The sequence below is a fragment of the Pelobates fuscus genome, chromosome 7, assembly GCF_036172605.1.
Source record: "Pelobates fuscus isolate aPelFus1 chromosome 7, aPelFus1.pri, whole genome shotgun sequence".
Classification (NCBI taxonomy): domain Eukaryota; kingdom Metazoa; phylum Chordata; class Amphibia; order Anura; family Pelobatidae; genus Pelobates; species Pelobates fuscus.
The window spans coordinates 6,832,640-6,857,645 of NC_086323.1; the positions used below are offsets into that span (position 1 = coordinate 6,832,640).

At 44.2% G+C, this 25,006-nt stretch overlaps 1 protein-coding gene across 1 annotated transcript in view; it reads left to right on the plus strand.

Moving 5' to 3' along the window:
- The first annotated feature begins 447 nt into the window (after positions 1–447).
- The window catches only part of MPL (MPL proto-oncogene, thrombopoietin receptor), a 47,330-nt gene continuing 22,771 nt past the window's right edge, over positions 448–25,006 (plus strand). The window contains exon 1 of the mRNA XM_063427146.1: positions 448–557. Within this exon, the coding sequence (XP_063283216.1) occupies positions 449–557 (109 nt within the window). The 5' untranslated portion in view covers position 448. The remainder of the gene's footprint in view (positions 558–25,006) is intronic.

A 25,006-nucleotide genomic window follows, 5' to 3' on the forward strand; every position in this document is an offset into this window, starting at 1 on the left:
GATCATTGTAACGGTTTTGTCAGTGTTTAGGAAGAATTCGAGTTATTATTATTATTAGAATAATTTTAGGTTAATGCAGGAGAATATCTTACTGTAATCTCAGATCTTGGGTTCAGAAAAGTCTTGGGTGACTATTTGGTAGCCGAGTACTTATTAGTAAACTGCTTTATGGGATTGTGACATGGCAAAGTCATTTCATTGAATGGAGATCAGTCTGCTCTCCGGGGCTGCCATTCTCGCTGCCTGGTTCCTGCTTTCCCATTTGTGGCCACACACAGGATACGCAGCCTTCGTTGGCCATGTCATTGTCAGAAGCCTCCAAGCCACAGGGCCGGGTGGTTTCGTGCCCCCTCCTCACACGTAGAGAAATGTATTTCCTGAAACACCAACTAAAAGGCAAGATAAGCCCTGAACAAACATTTATAGAAATGTCAGTGTGAAGGGAAACATGGTCAGAATGGACAGCAGACAATTGTGGGAGTCTGTACCCCAGTATTTATGGGGCATTTTCTTATTAATGCTTCAAACTGCACATCCATCACTGGTCACACAACAAGGTAAGAAAACGGTATTTATTAGTATCTTTGGGGAACAGGGCTAATTACACTTACTATCTGTGAGAATGTATGTACACTCAGCACTTTACAGGTTACATTACAGTAGAGGGAGGTACAGTAAGAGCATTAGGTATACAGTGTATGTATATTTTATTTATATAGCACTAACAGGTGTACTCAGCACGTTACAGGTTACATTACAGTAGAGGGAGGTACAGTAAGTGCAGTAGGTATACAGTGTATGTATATTTTATTTATATAGCACTAACAGGTGTACTCAGCACTTTACAGGTTACATTACAGTAGAGGGATGTACAGTAAGTGCAGTAGGTATACAGTGTATGTATATTTGATTTATATAGCACTAACAGGTGTACTCAGCACTTTACAGGTTACATTACAGTAGAGGGAGGTACAGTAAGTGCAGTAGGTATACAGTGTATGTATATTTTATTTATATAGCACTAACAGGTGTACTCAGCACTTTACAGGTTACATTACAGTAGAGGGAGGTACAGTAAGTGCAGTAGGTATACAGTGTATGTATATTTTATTTATATAGCACTAACAGGTGTACTCAGCACTTTACAGGTTACATTACAGTAGAGGGAGGTACAGTAAGTGCAGTAGGTATACAGTGTGTGTATATTATATTTATATAGTGCTAACAGGTGTACTCAGCACTTTACAGGTTACATTACAGTAGAGGGAGGTACAGTAAGTGCAGTAGGTATACAGTGTATGTATATTATATTTATATAGCGCTAACAGGTGTACTCAGCACGTTACAGGTTACATTACAGTAGAGGGAGGTACAGTAAGTGCAGTAGGTATACAGTGTATGTATATTTTATTTATATAGCACTACCAGGTGTACTCAGCACGTTACAGGTTACATTACAGTAGAGGGAGGTACAGTAAGTGCAGTAGGTATACAGTGTATGTATATTTTATTTATATAGCACTAACAGGTGTACTCAGCACTTTACAGGTTACATTACAGTAGAGGGAGGTACAGTAAGTGCAGTAGGTATACAGTGTGTGTATATTATATTTATATAGTGCTAACAGGTGTACTCAGCACTTTACAGGTTACATTACAGTAGAGGGAGGTACAGTAAGTGCAGTAGGTATACAGTGTATGTATATTATTTATATAACGCTAACAGGTGTACTCAGCACTTTACAGGTTACATTACAGTAGGGGGAGGTACAGTAAGTGCAGTAGGTATACAGTGTGTGTATATTTTATTTATATAGCGCTAACAGGTGTACTCAGCACTTTACAGGTTACATTACAGTAGAGGGAGGTACAGTAAGTGCAGTAGGTATACAGTGTGTGTATATTTTATTTATATAGCGCTAACAGGTGTACTCAGTACTTTACAGGTTACATTACAGTAGAGGGAGGTACAGTAAGTGCAGTAGGTATACAGTGTATGTATATTTTATTTATATAGCACTAACAGGTGTACTCAGCACTTTACAGGTTACATTACAGTAGAGGGATGTACCGTAAGTGCAGTAGGTATACAGTGTATGTATATTTGATTTATATAGCACTAACAGGTGTACTCAGCACTTTACAGGTTACATTACAGTAGAGGGAGGTACAGTAAGTGCAGTAGGTATACAGTGTATGTATATTTTATTTATATAGCACTAATATGTGTACTCAGCACTTTACAGGTTACATTACAGTAGAGGGAGGTACAGTAAGTGCAGTAGGTATACAGTGTATGTATATTTTATTTATATAGCACTAACAGGTGTACTCAGCACTTTACAGGTTACATTACAGTAGAGGGATGTACAGTAAGTGCAGTAGGTATACAGTGTATGTATATTTGATTTATATAGCACTAACAGGTGTACTCAGCACTTTACAGGTTACATTACAGTAGAGGGAGGTACAGTAAGTGCAGTAGGTATACAGTGTATGTATATTTTATTTATATAGCACTAATATGTGTACTCAGCACTTTACAGGTTACATTACAGTAGAGGGAGGTACAGTAAGTGCAGTAGGTATACAGTGTATGTATATTTTATTTATATAGCACTAACAGGTGTACTCAGCACTTTACAGGTTACATTACAGTAGAGGGATGTACAGTAAGTGCAGTAGGTATACAGTGTATGTATATTTGATTTATATAGCACTAACAGGTGTACTCAGCACTTTACAGGTTACATTACAGTAGAGGGAGGTACAGTAAGTGCAGTAGGTATACAGTGTATGTATATTTTATTTATATAGCACTAACAGGTGTACTCAGCACTTTACAGGTTACATTACAGTAGAGGGAGGTACAGTAAGTGCAGTAGGTATACAGTGTATGTATATTTTATTTATATAGCACTAACAGGTGTACTCAGCACTTTACAGGTTACATTACAGTAGAGGGAGGTACAGTAAGTGCAGTAGGTATACAGTGTGTGTATATTATATTTATATAGTGCTAACAGGTGTACTCAGCACTTTACAGGTTACATTACAGTAGAGGGAGGTACAGTAAGTGCAGTAGGTATACAGTGTATGTATATTATATTTATATAGCGCTAACAGGTGTACTCAGCACGTTACAGGTTACATTACAGTAGAGGGAGGTACAGTAAGTGCAGTAGGTATACAGTGTATGTATATTTTATTTATATAGCACTACCAGGTGTACTCAGCACGTTACAGGTTACATTACAGTAGAGGGAGGTACAGTAAGTGCAGTAGGTATACAGTGTATGTATATTTTATTTATATAGCACTAACAGGTGTACTCAGCACTTTACAGGTTACATTACAGTAGAGGGAGGTACAGTAAGTGCAGTAGGTATACAGTGTGTGTATATTATATTTATATAGTGCTAACAGGTGTACTCAGCACTTTACAGGTTACATTACAGTAGAGGGAGGTACAGTAAGTGCAGTAGGTATACAGTGTATGTATATTATATTTATATAGCGCTAACAGGTGTACTCAGCACTTTACAGGTTACATTACAGTAGGGGGAGGTACAGTAAGTGCAGTAGGTATACAGTGTATGTATATTATTTATATAACGCTAACAGGTGTACTCAGCACTTTACAGGTTACATTACAGTAGGGGGAGGTACAGTAAGTGCAGTAGGTATACAGTGTGTGTATATTTTATTTATATAGCGCTAACAGGTGTACTCAGCACTTTACAGGTTACATTACAGTAGAGGGAGGTACAGTAAGTGCAGTAGGTATACAGTGTGTGTATATTTTATTTATATAGCGCTAACAGGTGTACTCAGTACTTTACAGGTTACATTACAGTAGAGGGAGGTACAGTAAGTGCAGTAGGTATACAGTGCATGTATATTTTATTTATATAGCGCTAACAGGTGTACTCAGCACTTTACAGGTTACATTACAGTAGAGGGATGTACAGTAAGTGCAGTAGGTATACAGTGTATGTATATTTGATTTATATAGCACTAACAGGTGTACTCAGCACTTTACAGGTTACATTACAGTAGAGGGAGGTACAGTAAGTGCAGTAGGTATACAGTGTATGTATATTTTATTTATATAGCACTAACAGGTGTACTCAGCACTTTACAGGTTACATTACAGTAGAGGGAGGTACAGTAAGTGCAGTAGGTATACAGTGTATGTATATTTTATTTATATAGCACTAACAGGTGTACTCAGCACTTTACAGGTTACATTACAGTAGAGGGAGGTACAGTAAGTGCAGTAGGTATACAGTGTGTGTATATTATATTTATATAGTGCTAACAGGTGTACTCAGCACTTTACAGGTTACATTACAGTAGAGGGAGGTACAGTAAGTGCAGTAGGTATACAGTGTATGTATATTATATTTATATAGCGCTAACAGGTGTACTCAGCACGTTACAGGTTACATTACAGTAGAGGGAGGTACAGTAAGTGCAGTAGGTATACAGTGTATGTATATTTTATTTATATAGCACTACCAGGTGTACTCAGCACGTTACAGGTTACATTACAGTAGAGGGAGGTACAGTAAGTGCAGTAGGTATACAGTGTATGTATATTTTATTTATATAGCACTAACAGGTGTACTCAGCACTTTACAGGTTACATTACAGTAGAGGGAGGTACAGTAAGTGCAGTAGGTATACAGTGTGTGTATATTATATTTATATAGTGCTAACAGGTGTACTCAGCACTTTACAGGTTACATTACAGTAGAGGGAGGTACAGTAAGTGCAGTAGGTATACAGTGTATGTATATTATATTTATATAGCGCTAACAGGTGTACTCAGCACTTTACAGGTTACATTACAGTAGGGGGAGGTACAGTAAGTGCAGTAGGTATACAGTGTATGTATATTATTTATATAACGCTAACAGGTGTACTCAGCACTTTACAGGTTACATTACAGTAGGGTGAGGTACAGTAAGTGCAGTAGGTATACAGTGTGTGTATATTTTATTTATATAGCGCTAACAGGTGTACTCAGCACTTTACAGGTTACATTACAGTAGAGGGAGGTACAGTAAGTGCAGTAGGTATACAGTGTATGTATATTTTATTTATATAGCGCTAACAGGTGTACTCAGCACTTTACAGGTTACATTACAGTAGAGGTAGATACAGTAAGTGCAGTAGGTATACAGTGTGTGTATATTTTATTTATATAGCGCTAACAGGTGTACTCAGCACGTTACAGGTTACATTACAGTAGAGGGAGGTGCAGTAAGTGCAGTAGGTATACAGTGTATGTATATTATATTTATATAGCGCTAACAGGTGTACTCAGCACTTTACAGGTTACATTACAGTAGAGGGAGGTACAGTAAGTGCAGTAGGTATACAGTGTATGTATATTTTATTTATATAGCACCAACAGGTGTATTCAGCACTTTACAGGTTACATTACAGTAGAGGGAGGTACAGTAAGTGCAGTAGGTATACAGTGTGTGTATATTTTATTTATATAGCGCTAACAGGTGTACTCAGTACTTTACAGGTTACATTACAGTAGAGGGAGGTACAGTAAGTGCAGTAGGTATACAGTGTGTGTATATTTTATTTATATAGCGCTAACAGGTGTACTCAGTACTTTACAGGTTACATTACAGTAGAGGGAGGTACAGTAAGTGCAGTAGGTATACAGTGTATGTATATTTTATTTATATAGCGCTAACAGGTGTACTCAGCACTTTACAGGTTACATTACAGTAGAGGTAGATACAGTAAGTGCAGTAGGTATACAGTGTGTGTATATTTTATTTATATAGCGCTAACAGGTGTACTCAGCACGTTACAGGTTACATTACAGTAGAGGGAGGTACAGTAAGTGCAGTAGGTATACAGTGTATGTATATTTTATTTATATAGCACTAACAGGTGTATTCAGCACTTTACAGGTTACATTACAGTAGAGGGAGGTACAGTAAGTGCAGTAGGTATACAGTGTATGTATATTATATTTATATAGCGCTAACAGGTGTACTCAGCACTTTACAGGTTACATTACTGTAGAGGGAGGTACAGTAAGTGCAGTAGGTATACAGTGTATGTATATTATATTTATATAGCGCTAACAGGTGTACTCAGCACTTTACAGGTTACATTACAGTAGAGGGAGGTACAGTAAGTGCAGTAGGTATACAGTGTATGTATATTATATTTATATAGCGCTAACAGGTGTACTCAGCACTTTACAGGTTACATTACAGTAGAGGGAGGTACAGTAAGTGCAGTAGGTATACAGTGTATGTATATTATATTTATATAGCGCTAACAGGTGTACTCAGCACTTTACAGGTTACATTACAGTAGGGGGAGGTACAGTAAGTGCAGTAGGTATACAGTGTATGTATATTATATTTATATAGCGCTAACAGGTGTACTCAGCACTTTACAGGTTATATTACAGTAGAGGGAGGTACAGTAAGTGCAGTAGGTATACAGTGTATGTATATTATATTTATATAGCGCTAACAGGTGTACTCGGCACTTTACAGGTTACATTACAGTAGGGGAGGTACAGTAAGTGCAGTAGGTATACAGTGTATGTATATTATATTTATATAGCTCTAACAGGTGTACTCAGCACGTTACAGGTTACATTACAGTAGAGGGAGGTACAGTAAGTGCAGTAGGTATACAGTGTATGTATATTATATTTATATAGCGCCAACAGGTGTACTCAGCACTTTACAGGTTACATTACAGTAGAGGGAGGTACAGTAAGTGCAGTAGGTATACAGTGTATGTATATTATATTTATATAGCGCTAACAGGTGTACTCAGCACTTTACAGGTTACAACACTGCTACAAAAATATATTTCGTATAAAGTACACTGCCCAGTTTATGTAACCAAGACAATTTTGACACTTTTGAATGTGGATGGCTAGTGGCTTGGTGACCCTTTGCTACACAAAGGGGAGGGTGTAGACTTATGGACGGCAAATGGCATACCCCCCTCTTGTATAATTAACTTGAGCCCCCATCTGTCACCCATGGGTGGGAGCTGAGGGGGGCGGGGGTACTGTCCTCCCCCCCAGGCCCCCACCCCTGAGCGGCAGGTGGGGGCCATGAAGATAATGAGGGGGGGGGACCTACTGTCCTCCCCCCCAGGCCCCCACCCCTGAGTGGCAGGTGGGGGCCATGAAGATAATGAGGGGGGGACCTACAGTCCTCCCCCCCAGGCCCCCACCCCTGAGCGGTGGGTGGGGGCCCTAGATAAGAATGGTGGGGGGGGGCCTACCGTCCTCCCCCCCGGCCCCCACCCCTGAGCAGTGGGTGGGGGCCCTAAGAAAACAATAAGGGGGGCCTACTGTCCCCCCCCAGCCCCCACCCTAAATGAACCCCCCCCCCCAATCAAGGTGACTAGGGGTCCCAAGCTCCTAGTCACCCCCCCACCCAAATCAAACTATACCCTACCTACCCCCCTCACCCTAAAAATAGTGAGGGGGGAATAAAATAACTAACCTGTAAAAAAAAATTTAACTTACCATTTGACGTCTTCTTTTTTCTAAAATCTTCATTTTTCAGCCCCAAAAAAGGCCAAATAAAAAGCCATCATACCCGTCGAACTGAAAATAAAATTAAAAACCAGAGCGCTAAAAAAAACGATGAAAAAGAAAAAAACGAGTGCAAAAAAATAATCCATCTTCACCCATGGAGGGCTCCGCGCAGACTGAGCTACGCAGGGTGGGGGAAGCAATTAGGCTAAGAACACTCTGATTGGTGGGTTTAAGCCAATCAGAGTGCTCTTTGTCATTTTACACAGCGTGGGAAAGTTCTTTGGAATTTTCCCACGCTGTGTAAAATGACACAGAGCACGGTGATTGGATGGCTTGAAAACCATCCAATCACAGTGCTCTGTGTCATTTTACACAGCGTGGGAAAGTTCTTTGGAATTTTCCCACGCTGTGTAAAATGACACAGAGCACGGTGATTGGATGGCTTGAAAACCATCCAATCACAGTGCTCTGTGTCATTTTACACAGCGTGGGAAAGTTATTTGGAATTTTCCCACGCTGTGTAAAATGACACAGAGCACTGTGATTGGATGGATTTCAAGCCATCCAATCACAGTGCTCTGTGTCATTTTACACAGCGTGGGAAAATTCCAAAGAACTTTTCCACGCTCTGTAAAATTACAAAGAGCACTCTGATTGGCTTAAACCCACCAATCAGAGTGTTCTTAGCCTAATTGCAGGGCGGGGGAAGGCTTTATAAGCCTTCCCCCGCACTGCGTAGTTCAGTCTGCGCGGAGCCCTCCATGGGTGAAGATGGATAATTTTTTTGCGCTCTGGTTTTTTCTTTTATTTTAAGTTCGACGGGTATGATGGCTTTTTATTTGGCCTTTTTTGGGGCTGAAAAATAAAGATTTTAGAAAAAAGAAGACGTCAAATGGTAAGTTTAATTTTTTTTTACAGGTTAGGTATTTTATTCCCCCCCTCACTATTTTTAGGGTGAGGGGGGTAGGTAGGGGATAGTTTGATTTGGGTGGGGGGGAGTGACTTGGGGCTTGGGACCCCTAGTCACATTGATTGGGGGGGATTTTCATTTAGGGCCCCCACCCGCCGCTCAGGGGTGGGGGCCGGGGGGGACAGTAGGTCCCCCCCATATTGTTTTTTTTAGGGCCCCCACCCACCTCTCAGGGGTGGGGGCCGGGGGGAAGGACGGTAGGTCCCCCCCCCACCATTCTTATCTAGGGCCTCCACCCACTGCTCAGGGTTGGGGGCCGGGGGGAAGACAGTAGGCCCCCCCTCTCTTTATTTAGGGCCCCCACCCACCGCTCAGGGGTGGGGGCCAGGGGGGAGGACATTAGGTCCCCCCACTTATTGTTTTTTTAGGGCCCCCACCCGCCACTCAGGGGTGGAGGCCGGGGGGGTACAGTAGGTCCCCCCCTTATTGTATTTTTAGGGCACCCACCCACCGCTCAGGGGTGGGGCCCGGGGGGAGAAAGTAGTACCCCCCATCTTTATTTAGGGGCCCCACCTACTGCTCAGGGGTGGGGGGCAGGGGGAGAGGACAGTAGTTCCCCCCCCTTATATTTTTAGGGCCCCCACCCACCGCTCAGGGGTGGGGGCAGGGGGGGAGGACAGTAGGTCCCCCCCATCTTTATTTAGGGTCCCCACCCACCGCTCAGGGGTGGGGGCCAGGGGGGGGGAGGACAGTAGGTTTTCCCCCTTATTGTTATTTAGGGGGCCCCCACCAGCCGCGCAAGGTGTGGGGGAAGGAGGTTATTAGGCTGCTCACTGCTTACTAGAAATGCCCCTACTCGCGGTATAGCGAGTAGGGGCATATTATTTACTAATACTAAGAAATCTTTACTTAGTATTAGTAAATGTGTCTGAAAGACCAATTTAGGTCTTTCAGCCTTTTAGTAGATAGCTCCCTGATATCGTGGGAATTAGGGAGTTATCTACTAAGCGGCTGCAAGATGCAGCCGCGGCAATGAATAGGATCGGAGTTTCATTAATTAGAATGAAATTCCGATCCGAACAAAGTGCCGAATTGCGTTCTAAAAAAAACGAACATACTATTCTCATTCAGTTAGATGTAATTCGGCAGTTTCGTATAAAATGACAGGAAGCATCGCGGGAACACAGAGGAAAGGTAAGAATTATGGGAAAATTGCTCTGACCAGCAGAAATGAAGCACACTTTGCTCCTCCGCTGGTCAGAGCTGGTCAAGCGGAGGAATCCTCCATAAGGCAAAGAGTCCCTACTTTGTCTTATGATTTTAAAGAAAACTAAAGAAGACAGGAAGAAACGGAGAACAGATCCCGAGAGAGGGGGAGAAGAGGAAGAGATTGAGGAAAGGTAAGTTCGGCATGACAGTGCCACTTTAATGTGGATATAAACAACAGGTTGGCACTAGTGGTTTAGGCTATGCGGAGATAGCGCAGCTAAGCGGACAAGGGCACATGTATGAGTTTGGGGATAGATGCGTGTGATTGGTTGTGTATGAATGTGTGGGTGGGATTATGTGGTGTGTGAGCTTAGTAGGGGTGGTCTTACCTCAGTGCCACTTGGTATTTGTGCCAGCAAACAGCTTCCTGCCCTCCTGCTCCTGTTTGTCCTGGGCCTGTAGTCAATCTGCTTGAAGGATGGATGTTGAGGCTATTCTGGCTTCCCTCAGAGCTGCTGCTGCGCTGGATGGTGGCAAGCTCCTTCGCGAGCAGTATGTTCGCCTGAATAAGGGCATGGCTGCCGGCGTGGTTCCAGGGGGCCGACTGGCGTTCCTGCCCACCGGTTAGACTCTTCCCGGATGCTGCACCTCAGACCCGGTTGTGGAGCAGGAGCCCGGGCCCGAGGCATCGCCAGGCCCGCATGTCTGAGACTACAGACACGCGGCCTTCTACTACAGCGCAGAAGGTGTGACCTACTTCTGCCACGTGGGACTTGCGGCCTCCCCCTCCTGTAGCTGCATCGTGGCCTGCGGCCCCTGGTGTTGGGACTTGGGCAACGGGCCTCGCTGCAGGGCTGTGTCTGGGGTACCTGTGGTGAGTAGGCCCTGCAGGGCCATGCGGGGTACCACGGTACAGCCATTGGTGGTTGAGGGGAGGACCTCTCATAGGTCTGGGGCCTCCTCTGCCAGTGAGGATGGCTCCCATGGGTCTCTCTTCCCTGTCCCCCCTTCAGTTTCTTCCCTCCCCCTCCTTTCCCTGGTCTTGCCCCAGGCCGCTCCTTTTGCCTCCTGTAGGGCCCCCCTTGTCCCTGGTTTCCCTTCTGTCTCTGCTGGTCCCTCTGTTTCTTTTCCTTCCCCCCTCTGTGTCCTTCCTCCTCCCCACTTCCTTTTTCTCTGTTCCTGTCTCTTCTGGGTCTGCCCTCTGTTCTGCACACTGCTCCCTCTGGATCCCCTCTTCTCTCAGCTGGTCACTTACCTCGGCTGCCTCCTAGTGTAGAGCATGGGCTCACATCCTCTCCATTGCTCTTCTCACAGGACCTGGCTGCTATTCTTGGAAATGCCCAGCAGGTGGTGCCTGGAACACCTTTAAGGAACACAGTGGTAGCTTGAATTTAGAGTAATCTGCCCGGACCCTCTGCTCTTGTTATGTCCCGGTTCGGATCAATGGGGATCTGAAGTTGAGTACAAAGTTTCCTTCTTCTTTTATCCAGTCAGGTCCCGCATTGGGTGCTGCAGGTTCTTGGTGACGTGTTTCAGCGTTTTGGTGTTCCATTGGCCCATGACAAGACCATGGGTTCAGTTACGTGCCTTAGTTTCCTGAGCATCGAGATCGATTCTGTGGCTGGGGAATGTCGGATGCCCATGAATAAGGTTCAACACCTCAGGCAGGAGGTGGCACTGGCCCTGGGGCAATGTAAGATTCAGCTTCACTGCCTGCAGTCCCTCTTAGGTAAGCTAAACTTTGCCTGATGGACTTTACCCATGCTGAAATCTTTAAGAAGAGGCTGGAGGCGGCAGCGTCAGGTGTCACCTGCCTTCAGCACTTTATTTGGCTTACTCGGCCATTGCGGGATGATCTATCGATCTGGGATTCCTTCTTGGCATCCTATAACAGTAGAACGTACTGGCAGGCCCCAGAGGTCTCTAATGCAGACCTCCACCTGTTTACTGATGCAGCAGGCTCGTGAGGTTTTCGGGCCATTTTGGGCTCTCAATGGTGCGCTGCCTCGTGGCCGGTGGGTTGGCAGGCAGCAGGGCTCACGCGGAATCTGGCTTTCCTATAGCACTTCCCTATTCTGGTGGGTAGTTTTCCATTGCGACAATCTGGGGGTGGTGCAGGCGATCAATTTTCTCCCCTGGTGGTACGTTTGCAGCGGCACTTGGTTCTGTGCTGTTTGGGTCTTAATGTATCTTGTAGGGCTGAGCATATCCCGGGGGTACGCAATGTAATGGCCGATGCTCTCTCTCTATTTTGCTGTGGAACGTATTTCAGGAGGTGGCTCCACAGGCCGAATTGGATGGTGTACCGTGCCCAGTGGTCGCTTGGTCTGGCAGACTGATGGAGTTGGCTCGTGGGTCGGTTGGAGCGACAACGTGGGCCCGCTACAGTAAGGAGTGGAGTGAATGGTACGGGTGGGAGCATTCCCTCAGGAGTTTCCAAGATTCGTCCGCTCGCCTACGGGGTTTGGGAGTCTGCTGGGTTACCCCCCTCCGTGATTTCATTGCACTTTGCAGGGCTCAGCTTCCTTTTCAAGTTGCAGGGATGGGAAGATGCTACCAAAGCATTCATGGTTCGCCAGGCCCTAAAGGGCTTGAGGCGGGATGTGTCCTCTCGGGACTCAAGGCATCCTGTCTCAGGCACGCTCTTGGCTAGTTTGTTTGAGTCGATACCCAAGGTTTGCCATTCTGTCTTTGAGGCCCGTCTATTTTGGCTGGCATTTTCCCTGGCATTTTTCGGGGCCATGCGGATCAGGGAGCTGGTGTGCCCTAGTTGTTGGAGTGTGTGGGGGGCTGCTTTTTGGTGATGTTACATGCACATCGGACTATATTTCCTTCAGGATTCGCTGCTCGAAGACTGATGTCTTTGGGAAAGGTAAGTGGGTCCGCTTCTGTGCGGTACTGGGTTCCGGCATTTGTCCCGTTTTTTTTCCTTCGGTGAGTATTGTTCCTTCCGTCCGGCTTCTCCCCCCCACCACCTTTTAGTTCACGAGGATGGCAGTTTTCTCTCCCACTTCATTCTCTTCCCAATTCATTAGGGTGTTCCGCTTGAGGCTCGGTATTGGTATGCCGGCGCAGGTGGTTCAGAGAATATGACCTATGTTTGCCCTGCTGGTCTCCTAAGTTGATTTATCTCTGCAGGTCCGGTTCCCCTCAGAATATGGATCATGGGACACTCCTATGTCTATTGGGCCAGGAGACATGCGGCGGCCCGGCCTGGAGGCGAGCGGTTGGGTCTTATGCCTTCTGAAGTGGAGGTTCGTGGTTTGGCACCAGAGTCATGAGGTGGGTGCGGCTCCTCACCAACTTGGTTCAGCTGTCTTGCCTCCTGGGGATCCCAAGTGTCCTTGTCATCCATCTGGGGGGGAATGACTTGGGTTCAGTGCCCATTTGGGATTTAGTGTCTGCCGTTAAGTGGGACATGGCACACATCCTAGTTTTATTCCAGGACGTACGCCTTGTTTAGTCCGAGGTTATTGCCCATAATTTCTGTCGGAAACTGAACAGGAGGGTTTCTAGATTTGTTTTAAGTGCTCTGGGAATTCCAGTTCGCCATAGGGTCTTTGAGCAGGATGCTGCCAATCTATTTTAGGGGGACGGGGTGCACTTGACGGAGGTCGACTTGACCTCTTTAATCTTGCCCTGCAGGAAGTGGTGGAACAGGCCTTGAGTGGTTTTGTTGGGGTGCCCTGCTGATTATAGGCGTAAAACAGTGGGGTCCGTCATTCTACAGTGAGAAGGATTATTCAAAATGGTAAAATATTCACAACAGTCATTAATCTTCCCAGGAGTGGATGTCCCAGCAAATTCACCCAAGGTCAGACCGTGCAGTGCTCAGAGAAATAAAAAAAATCCCAAGAGTTACATCTCAGACTCTACAGGCCTCAGTTAGCATGTTACATGTTAAAGTTCATGGCAGTACAATTAAAAAAAGACTGAACAAGTGTGGTTTGTTTGGAAGGGTTGCCAGGACAAAGCTTCATCTCTCTAAAAAGAACATTGCAGCACGGCTTAGATTTGCAAAGTTGCATCTGAACAAACTACAAGAATTCTTGAACTGTCCTTTGGACAGATGAGGCCAAAATGGAGATGTTAGGCCATAATACACAGCGTCATGTTTGGTGAAAACCACACAAAGCATATCAGCATAAACACCTCATACCAACTGTCAAGCATGGCGGTGGAGGTTGGTCACTGACACTACAGGTGTGTGGTGATGATTTGGGCTTGTTTTGCAGCTACAGGACCTGGGAACTTTGCAATCATTGCCTTGCCTCTGTATACCAAAGTCTTCAAGAGTCAAATGCGAGACCATCTGTCCAACAGCTAAAGCATGGCCGAAATTGGGTCATGAAATAGGACAATGATCCCAAGCACACCAGAAAATCTACAACAGGCTATCCTAGCTATAGGATAAGGCCATGGACTGATTAAAGGATCACTATAGTGTCAGGAAAACATAGCGGTTTTCCTGACACTATAGTGCCCTGAGGGTGCCCCCACCCTCAGGGTCCCCCTCCTGTGGCGCTGAAGGGGTTAAAACTTACCTTATTCCAGCGCCGAGCTCCCTCGGCGCTGGTGCCCTCTCCGCCCCCGCTGACGTCAGCTCCCCTGTCTGACGTCAGCGGAGCCGCGCGCATTCAATGTGTCCATAGGAAAGCATTTCTCAATGCTTTCCTATGGACGCTCTGCGCGATGGTGGGATAATATGCCTCCAGCATCGAGGATCCGCCTCTAGTGGCTGTCCGGAAGACAGCCACTAGAGGCTGGATTAACCCTGCAATGTAAACATAGCAGTTTGTCAACTGCTATGTTTGCATCTGAAGGGTTAAAACCTGAGGGACCTTTCACCCAGACCACTTAATTGAGTAAAAGGGGTCTGGGTGACTATAGTGTCCCTTTAAAGTATTTAGAAAATTAGGCAGACTACATGGGCAGAATGGTTCTTATCTGCCGCCACGTTCTATGTTTCTATGTAACAGAATGGCTGAAAAAGAAAAGAATCACGGTGTTGCGATGTCCAAAGTCCAGGCCTCAACCCGATTGAAATGTTGTGGTGGGACCTTAAGAGAGCTGTGTATAAACAAATACCAGCAAACCTCAATGAACTGAAGCAACGTTCTAAAGAAGAGTTGGCCAAAATTCCTCCACAACGACGTGAGACTGATAAAGTCATACAGAAAAAGATAACTTCAAGTTATTGCTGCTAAAGGTAGTTCTCCAGGCTATGTGTCACGATACCTGTCCCTCGCGGGCCGTGCGATCACAGAATTTATGTATTTTCTGAGTTCTGATGCACACACATTTATCTCTAACTTCCTGGTGCCTTGTTATGACATCATTTATAATGTGAAACCCTCCCATTAGTCCCATTTTATAGTGTCAGCCCATGTGTCCCTTTTTGATGATGTGTACAAACTTGTGACAATCTCGGTCCCATGTGACCAATCACTACCCAGTATAGGGTATATATACTTCCTGGTTGTCCTTGTTTCCGTGTCCTGTCGTGGTTCTTGTTACCTGAGAGTGTGTTTATACTGTGTATTGGATTTCCTGTTCTCTGACCTTGGCTTGTTTGACTATTCTCGCTCTGCTATCCTGATCTTGGCCTGGCTATCGATTCCATGTATTTCTGTTATCCTGATCTTGGCCTGGCTATCGATTCAATGTATTTCGGTTATCCTGATCTTGGCCTGGCTATAGATTCCGTGTTTCTCGTTTATTCTCTGTCTGCTTGCAGACATTTCATATATGCATCTCAGGCACTAACTCAGCCACTCTAAGGACCAGTACGTGTACCTTTAGGTTTGTGTGTTAGGGTAACTCTATTCCTGACACTATGGAATCATAAGGCATGCTTAGCTTTCACACATGGCTTCTCCATTTTGGCTTTATTTTTGTTAAATAAATCATGACACAAAAAAATGCTGCTGGGGCCAATTCATACAACATGCATCCTTGCCCTGCGGAGATCCCCAGGAGGAAACATTTCCCAAGTAAGTGGGTCTCATAATCTCCTAGCAGGCTTGAGATACTAGAGTAGGACCTGCCAAAATGGGGAACATCGACGATGTGGCAGGCTTATGCAATGTTTGGTCATATCCTGTTATTCGATCCCTATTATTTTTACCTGTAAACTTTGAAGTTTCTGTTTAGTGAGTGTGCTGAAGCTTATATATAATAGTATTGTTTTCATACATTATTTATAGTACTATAATATTACATTCTGGGAATAAAAATAATACAATGAGGGATCCATTCCTGGGGGTTGGAGCGAGTTAGCAACTAACTCGCAAACTATAATCAAAATAGCTTAAAATTAAATTAAAACAATAAAACATTCTGCCTTTAAACACAACTCCCTGATAAATGGAATTAGGGATTGAGCTAATCTAAATCATTCTTTATGTGTGATTAAACTTTTTTGGGTCACGGTAAGTAAAATGTGAAATAAGTATTTTCCCCAAATCACACCTACACACACACCAGTGCTTGCCATCAGATTAGATCAGGCACTGATTTTTATCTGCAGATTCGTGTTTTTAGAAGATAAAATTCTGCAAAATCAGTGCTTTCTATTCTGCTTTGTTGCATGCAATGTTTCACAAACAATTAGCCATCATTATTCCATCTTATATCACCTCCTCTCTGTACCCCAAACATGCCCAGTCTGTACACATAGCACTCTAAAACAATATTAACCCAGCAGGTATTATTCCACACAATGGGGACATTTGTTTAGGGCAAAACATTTCTCCTGAAATCTACATTTTGTTCGGGATTTCTAACGTTTGTGTATGTGACGGTTCTGTTCGGCCGAATATCGTACATGGAAACATTCTCACAAGTTAAAAAACAGCCCAGTGTACTGTAAATAGAATTATTAAATAAAAGTCCAACAGTGCACAGATTCTGCAATTTGGTTCACAGATCAGGTGAGACCGTTTTATTGCTCCTTCTCTTTTTACACCTACCTGTTACTCACCTGACCTGTGAACCAAATTGCAGAATATATATATATATATATATATTTATTACGTAACAGTGGTATACCCCTGACATACAATATATATTTTTTACTGGCAGGATAGTTTGGTTTCGGCTGAATAATATTTACCGAAAGAAAAAAAAAAAACCTCAGTGGACAAAATGCGACCCACTCACCCCTTCCACCTTGAGAAGAAAGCTTTCCTACACATCTAGTCTGTAGTGTCAGTGACTGTCCTGCCATGTAAAATCAATGTAAAACAACCAAAAAACATTGCTGTAGCAGCAACAGGAGTCATTTACATTTTTTTTAAAAAGGCACTTAGCGCGCATCCGCTCCTATTTAACACCTGATGCGGCTAAAGTGCTTGTCCATGCTGCTGTAATCCGTGTTCCGAACTTGCCCCATTACAGTCTATAATGAATGCGGTGGCGAGGCTCATCTTCCTGTCCGCCCACACCTCCCACGCCTCACCCTTCTGTCAGTCTCTGCATTGAGTTCCCAGAAGATACAGGTCTCGATTTAAAATTCTGGTTCTTGCTTTCAAATCTCTACATAATGCTTCTCTGACCTACGTATCATCACCAATACACAAATATGTCCAGTCTAGGGCCAAACGCTCTGCTGGAGACCTACGTATAACCTCTGTTCGTACTCCCACTTATGATGCTCACCTTAAAGACTTCTCTAGGACAGCACCATTCCTATGGAATGTCCTTCCCTTCTTTGTTAGACTTTCACCCAGTCTCCACTCCCAAAAAAAAAACGTACTTCTACAGAAAAGCGTATCAAGTATACTGTGAACTGCTTTCCATCCCCGCACCCCAATACCCTGATTCCTCTTCTGTGACGGTCATCAAAACAAAACACAGCCCTCAGTAAATATTTTGTCATGGTCATCAGCAGGTCAGGTAAGAGACTTGCCAGGGTTAATGTTTGGTTCTTTATTGGTAACTTTAGACGTTGTTACACACAATTTAGTATACCTAGCAAGTTATAGAGGGAGAAGGAACTTATAGAGAGGAAGTCAAGTAAAAAAGGGAGAACAAAGATTTAGGCAATATGCCCTAGACATGTTATTTACATGATGTATTTAGATAGTAAGAAAACCTAGGTTATAGAAAGTATAGGTTTTTAGAGAGACAAGTAAAACAGAACAGGAAGGTTTCAGAATGGAAAGTGAAAGACATTTAGAGAATCAGCCCCCTTGTTTGGAAGGAGCACTGATAATGCAGGTAAATTACACTCTGTAATTAAGGAATCTAGGATTACATGCAGATATAATTATCTATAGAAGAGTTACTTGACTTCTGGTTGGAGAGTCTCTGGTTATTCATAGAATCAGGAAAGGAAGTCCTTATTAGCCTCCAGGAGTCAGGCTATGCCGATTAGGAAGGTTTGTATCAGGCTGGCAAAGTAAAGCAGGTTGGGATTAGGAAATCAAGTTGGTATTCAAAAGGCTGGTAACAAAGCAGGCTGGTAACAAAGCAGGTTGGAAACAAAGCAGGCTGGTAACAAAGCGGGCTGGTAACAAAGCGGGCTGGTAACAAAGCGGGCTGGTAACAAAGCAGGCTGGTAACAAAGCGGGCTGGTAACAAAGCAGGCTGGTAACAAAGTAGGCTGGTAACAAAGCAGGCTGGTAACAAAGTAGGTTGGTAACAAAGCAGGCTGGTAACAAAGCAGGCTGGTAACAAAGCAGGCTGGCAACAAAGCCGGCTAGTAACAAAGCAGGCTAGTAACAAAGCAGGCTGGTAACAAAGCAGGCTGGTAACAAAGCAGGCTGGTAACAAAGCAGGTTGGTAACAAAGCAGAATATACAACAGAAAATATGCACAACGTGGAAGTAGGTATAGTGTACTAGCTCAAAAACACCTGTAAAGTGGTATCCCCTACACCACTTAAAACATAGAATTATACATACATAAAACAAGTGGAGCTTTTAGATTTCAGCAGGCGTTCTGTAAAAGTAAAATACATACAGAAAATAGTGCAATATGTCTATAACACAGTATATAGAAAAGGGTTAAAATATTTGTCAAACTCACAAGCCTGGAGTCATACCCTCATATGACTCTGGTGGTATAAGCCTCTGGACCATTTGGGGGTTGTCCGGACCCTTCTTTGGCAGCGTGCTGGATGTTGAGTAATTCCTTTGGTGTCTTTCTGACTGGTTTCCAAAATAGGAGTAAGTACCCAGTGTGTCAGGATTAAAAAACGATTTATTCCAAAGAAATATAAAAACAAGATATATATATAATAAAAAATACTTATCCCAGGTAATACTGGGTAGACTCAATAGTCTCAAGTTCAAGTAGATAGACTATTGAGTCTACCCAGTATTACCTGGGATAAGTATTTTTTATTATATATATATCTTGTTTTTATATTTCTTTGGAATAAATCGTTTTTTAATCCTGACACACTGGGTACTTACTCCTATTTTGGAAACCAGTCAGAAAGACACCAAAGGAATTACTCAACATCCAGCACGCTGCCAAAGAAGGGTCTGGACAACCCCCAAATGGTCCAGAGGCTTATACCACCAGAGTCATATGAGGGTATGACTCCAGGCTTGTGAGTTTGACAAATATTTTAACCCTTTTCTATATACTGTGTTATAGACATATTGCACTATTTTCTGTATGTATTTTACTTTTACAGAACGCCTGCTGAAATCTAAAAGCTCCACTTGTTTTATGTATGTATAATGGTAACAAAGCAGGCTGGTAACAAAGCGGGCTGGCAACAAAGCAGGTTGGCAACAAAGCCGGCTGGTAACAAAGCAGGCTGGTAACAAAGCAGGCTGGTAACAAAGCAGGCTGGTAACAAAGCAGGCTGGTAACAAAGTAGGCTGGTAACAAAGCAGGTTGGTAACAAAGCGGGCTGGTAACAAAGCGGGCTGGTAACAAAGCAGGCTGGTAACAAAGCAGGCTGGTAACAAAGTAGGCTGGTAACAAAGCAGGTTGGTAACAAAGCGGGCTGGTAACAAAGCGGGCTGGTAACAAAGCAGGCTGGTAACAAAGTAGGCTGGTAACAAAGTAGGCTGGTAACAAAGTAGGTTGGTAACAAAGTAGGTTGGTAACAAAGCAGGCTGGTAACAAAGTAGGTTGGTAACAAAGCAGGCTGGTAACAAAGCAGGCTGGTAACAAAGCAGGCTGGTAACAAAGTAGGTTGGTAACAAAGCAGGTTGGCAACAAAGCAGGCTGGTAACAAAGCCGGCTGGTAACAAAGCAGGCTGGTAACAAAGCAGGCTGGTAACAAAGTAGGCTGGTAACAAAGCAGGTTGGTAACAAAGCGGGCTGGTAACAAAGCGGGCTGGTAACAAAGCAGGCTGGTAACAAAGTAGGCTGGTAACAAAGTAGGCTGGTAACAAAGTAGGTTGGTAACAAAGTAGGTTGGTAACAAAGCAGGCTGGTAACAAAGTAGGTTGGTAACAAAGCAGGCTGGTAACAAAGCAGGCTGGTAACAAAGCAGGCTTGGTTGCTTCTTCTAAGTGTTGCTTCTAAGTGTCTGTGGTTGGAGATATTCTGGAGAGTTTTACAGAAGCTTCAACTGTCTAAGAGTTGTGCTAAGAGTTTTCTTTTTTACTGTTACAGGTAAGATTCATCTGTAGGAAAAGGTTACTGATTGCACAAGGTTTGATTTCCTGTTGGTAATTATAAGGCATTTGATTGGATTAGGTAGCTGCTTGCTATTGATTGCTGTGTAAATTAGCTATTGTTTGCTAATAAGCAGAGGCCTACCCAGGTGTTAAACATTCCTAGTGGGAGGTGATTTTAGGAGTATATAAGGGCTGTTGTCATTAGCTTGGCTAATAGAGCTTGGTTGCTTCTTCTAAGTGTTGCTTCTAAGTGTCTGTGGTTGGAGATATTCTGGAGAGTGTTGCTTCTAAGTGTCTGTGGTTGGAGATATTCTGGAGAGTGTTGCTTCTAAGTGTCTGTGGCTGGAGATATTCTGGAGAGTGTTGCTTCTAAGTGTCTGTGGTTGGAGATATTCTGGAGATAAACTGGAGGTAATCTGAGGTATTCAGGAGGATAAATAAAAAGTTAAGATTCGTTTGATTTAAATAATTGATCTCATTGGAATGGCAAACTTAGTTCAGTGTAATAGTTGCTATGCATTTGTTTCGCGTTCCACTTTTTGGAGGTTTGGTTGTTGTCTAATCTGTAGACAGTTCTCTACCTTGCGGCAGGAGATTGTATTTTTGAAGTCTGAGATTTGTAAATTATCTGGTAAACAAACTCAGGCTGGAACTGCTGCAAAGCCACTGCCACAGAGACATACTAGGAATGGCAGATGGATTACTGTAGGATCTGGTAGACTTAGAGTTGTGGATAAAAGGCATATTGCACAGTCTGTTGTTCTACATAATTCATTTTCTGCACTTTCAGAGTATAATGGTGTCATGGAGACAGGCACTGAGGCTAGTGGTGTTGTGCAGAGAGGCACTGAGGCTAGTGGTGTTGTGCAGAGAGGCACTGAGGCTAGTGGTGTTGTGCAGAGAGGCACTGAGGCTAGTGGTGTTGTGCAGAGAGGCACTGAGGCTAGTGGTGTTGTGCAGAGAGGCACTGAGGCTAGTGGTGTTGTGCAGAGAGGCACTGAGGCTAGTGGTGTTGTGCAGAGAGGCACTAAGGCTAGTGGTGTTGTGCAGAGAGGCACTGAGGCTAGTGGTGTTGTGCAGAGAGGCACTGAGGCTAGTGGTGTTGTGCAGAGAGGCACTGAGGCTAGTGGTGTTGTGCAGAGAGGCACTGAGGCTAGTGGTGTTGTGCAGAGAGGCACTGAGGCTAGTGGTGTTGTGCAGAAAGGCACTGAGGCTAGTGGTGTTGTGCAGAGAGGCACTGAGGCTAGTGGTGTTGTGCAGAGAGGCACTGAGGCTAGTGGTGTTGTGCAGAGAGGCACTGAGGCTAGTGGTGTTGTGCAGAGAGGCACTAAGGCTAGTGGTGTTGTGCAGAGAGGCACTGAGGCTAGTGGTGTTGTGCAGAGAGGCACTGAGGCTAGTGGTGTTGTGCAGAGAGGCACTGAGGCTAGTGGTGTTGTGCAGAGAGGCACTGAGGCTAGTGGTGTTGTGCAGAGAGGCACTGAGGCTAGTGGTGTTGTGCAGAGAGGCACTGAGGCTAGTGGTGTTGTGCAGAGAGGCACTGAGGCTAGTGGTGTTGTGCAGAGAGGCACTGAGGCTAGTGGTGTTGTGCAGAGAGGCACTGAGGCTAGTGGTGTTGTGCAGAGAGGCACTGAGGCTAGTGGTGTTGTGCAGAGAGGCACTGAGGCTAGTGGTGTTGTGCAGAGAGGCACTGATGCTAGTGGTGTTGTGCAGAGAGGCACTGAGGCTAGTGGTGTTGTGCAGAGAGGCACTGAGGCTAGTGGTGTTGTGCAGAGAGGCACTGTGGCTAGTGGTGTTGTGCAGAGAGGCACTGAGGCTAGTGGTGTTGTGCAGAGAGGCACTGAGGCTAGTGGTGTTGTGCAGAGAGGCACTGAGGCTAGTGGTGTTGTGCAGAGAGGCACTGAGGCTAGTGGTGTTGTGGAGAGAGGCACTGAGGCTAGTGGTGTTGTGCAGAGAGGCACTGAGGCTAGTGGTGTTGTGCAGAGAGGCCGAATGGTTCTTATCTGCCGTCACATTCTATGTTTCTATGTTTCTATGTAACAAAGTAGGCTGGTAACAAAGCAGGTTGGTAACAAAGCAGGCTGGTAACAAAGTAGGCTGGTAACAAAGCCGGCTAGTAACAAAGCAGGCTGGTAACAAAGTAGGCTGGCAACAAAGCAGGCTGGTAACAAAGTAGGCTGGTAACAAAGCAGGCTGGTAACAAAGCAGGCTGGTAACAAAGTAGGCTGGTAACAAAGCAGGCTGGTAACAAAGTAGGCTGGTAACAAAGCAGGCTGGTAACAAAGCCGGCTAGTAACAAAGCCGGCTAGTAACAAAGTAGGTTGGTAACAAAGTAGGCTGGTAACAAAGCCGGCTGGTAACAAAGTAGGCTGGTAACAAAGTAGGCTGGTAACAAAGTAGGTTGGTAACAAAGCAGGCTGGTAACAAAGTAGGCTGGTAACAAAGTAGGCTGGCAACAAAGCAGGTTGGTAACAAAGCAGGCTGGTAACAAAGCAGGCTGGTAACAAAGTAGGCTGGTAACAAAGTAGGCTGGTAACAAAGCAGGCTGGTAACAAAGTAGGCTGGTAACAAAGTAGGCTGGTAACAAAGTAGGCTGGTAACAAAGTAGGCTGGTAACAAAGCAGGCTGGTAACAAAGTAGGCTGGTAACAAAGTAGGCTGGTAACAAAGTAGGCTGGTAACAAAGTAGGTTGGTAACAAAGTAGGCTGGTAACAAAGTAGGCTGGTAACAAAGCAGGCTGGTAACAAAGTAGGTTGGTAACAAAGCAGGCTGGTAACAAAGCAGGCTGGTAACAAAGTAGGCTGGTAACAAAGTAGGCTGGTAACAAAGCAGGCTGGTAACAAAGTAGGTTGGTAACAAAGTAGGCTGGTAACAAAGTAGGCTGGTAACAAAGTAGGTTGGTAACAAAGCAGGCTGGTAACAAAGTAGGCTGGTAACAAAGCAGGCTGGTAACAAAGCAGGCTGGTAACAAAGCAGGCTGGTAACAAAGTAGGTTGGTAACAAAGCAGGCTGGTAACAAAGCAGGCTGGTAACAAAGCAGGCTGGTAACAAAGCAGGCTGGTAACAAAGCAGGCTGGTAACAAAGCAGGCTGGTAACAAAGTAGGCTGGTAACAAAGTAGGCTGGTAACAAAGTAGGCTGGTAACAAAGCAGGCTGGTAACAAAGTAGGCTGGTAACAAAGCCGGCTAGTAACAAAGCAGGCTGGTAACAAAGTAGGCTGGCAATTGTGGTTGGAGATATTGGTTGGTAGTTGGTAACAAAGCAGGCTGGTAACAAAGTAGGTTGGTAACAATGCAACAATGAATACTAATAAATAATAATAATAATGATAATGGGGACTTTAATTTTTTTTTAGATTTTTATGAGCCTGAGCCTTTGCACTAGCACTTGGTAGAGTAACACGTTGCTAATGGGAAGCATGGTGGTGCTCATGGTGGTGGTTGTAGTGGTGATAGCATAGGTTTTGGTTGTGGTAGTCATGGTCATGGTAGTCATGGTGAATAGTAGGAAGAATAATGACAGTGATTGAGCTATGTGTGGCCCTGGTAGAAGATAATGTTCGAATTGTGTCCACTAATCATGCGATTCATAAACAGAGAGAGATGGACTCGATCACGGAGGAGAAGATGTAGCAGGAGAAGAACGCACACTAGCAGGGGAAACTGCCTGTCCCCTCCAGACTCTCTTTTTGTAGCTCCTCTGGCTCATCTAGGACCAGAAGTAAAGAAAGTATTCCTGCAGTGTCGGTGAAAAAGGAAATAATAATCTAGTGTTCTTATTGTCTGGCGGTGGTGGTGGTGGCTGCAGAGGTTTTACCAGTACACATGGCCCGGGATGTGCCAGCTGTCCTCGTAGCGTGGAAGAGGCACTGACACTACTGCTGTTGGTGGCTTGGGCATTGTGATCTTTAACTCAATTTCTCCGTTAACATTGATGGTGGAGGGCTTGCTTTTATTATTATTATAATACATTGGGATATGAATGGGGATTGTGTAAACCAGTAGAACTGTAGACAGCAAGATATTTGTGTTGAAAAATGAGTCATTGATTGGTGGATTTACTACCATAATGTTATAGTGTTGGACTTTATGAAACACTACACACACACACAGAGCACTGCACAACGCTCACACACTTACACAGCACACAGTTACATAGGACACACTTACACAGCACACACTGGAATGAACACACTCAAACAAAAATAAACATTCTAAACACCTAAAAATTGAAACACACTAAATCAGTGAATTGAAGTTGGTGTAATAGGCAGAGGCTGGCGACAGCAGTAAGTAGTCTCACACTAGGATCAATTACTCGGCTATCAATCTTTTACTTAGTAAGTGACATTGGCAGAAGTTAGGCAAGAGGAACTTTATGTTTCATTATCATTTTTTTTTTCTTTTCATTTTTATTGAACAACACACCCTTAAGAGAAAGTATTTTCTTCCTACAAACAGTTAGAAAAAAACACTGTTTAAACTCTAAATCAGAGATGCAAACTTAGTGGCTTTGACAGTGGCGAGGGCACAGCAGTAAAAAAAAAAAAAAAACTGTCTCCCACTCAAAGTTGTTGTAAGTGGCACTTACAGTGTCTAAGCAGGTACAGCAGTAACCTACACCTATCCAGCCTGACTAGGATCAATGATACAGTCTATATATATATCTATATATATATATATATATATATATATATATGTATTAAGGCCGTTTGGCCTGTATTTGTGGGAGGGGCTTAAATTAATTCACTCCCCT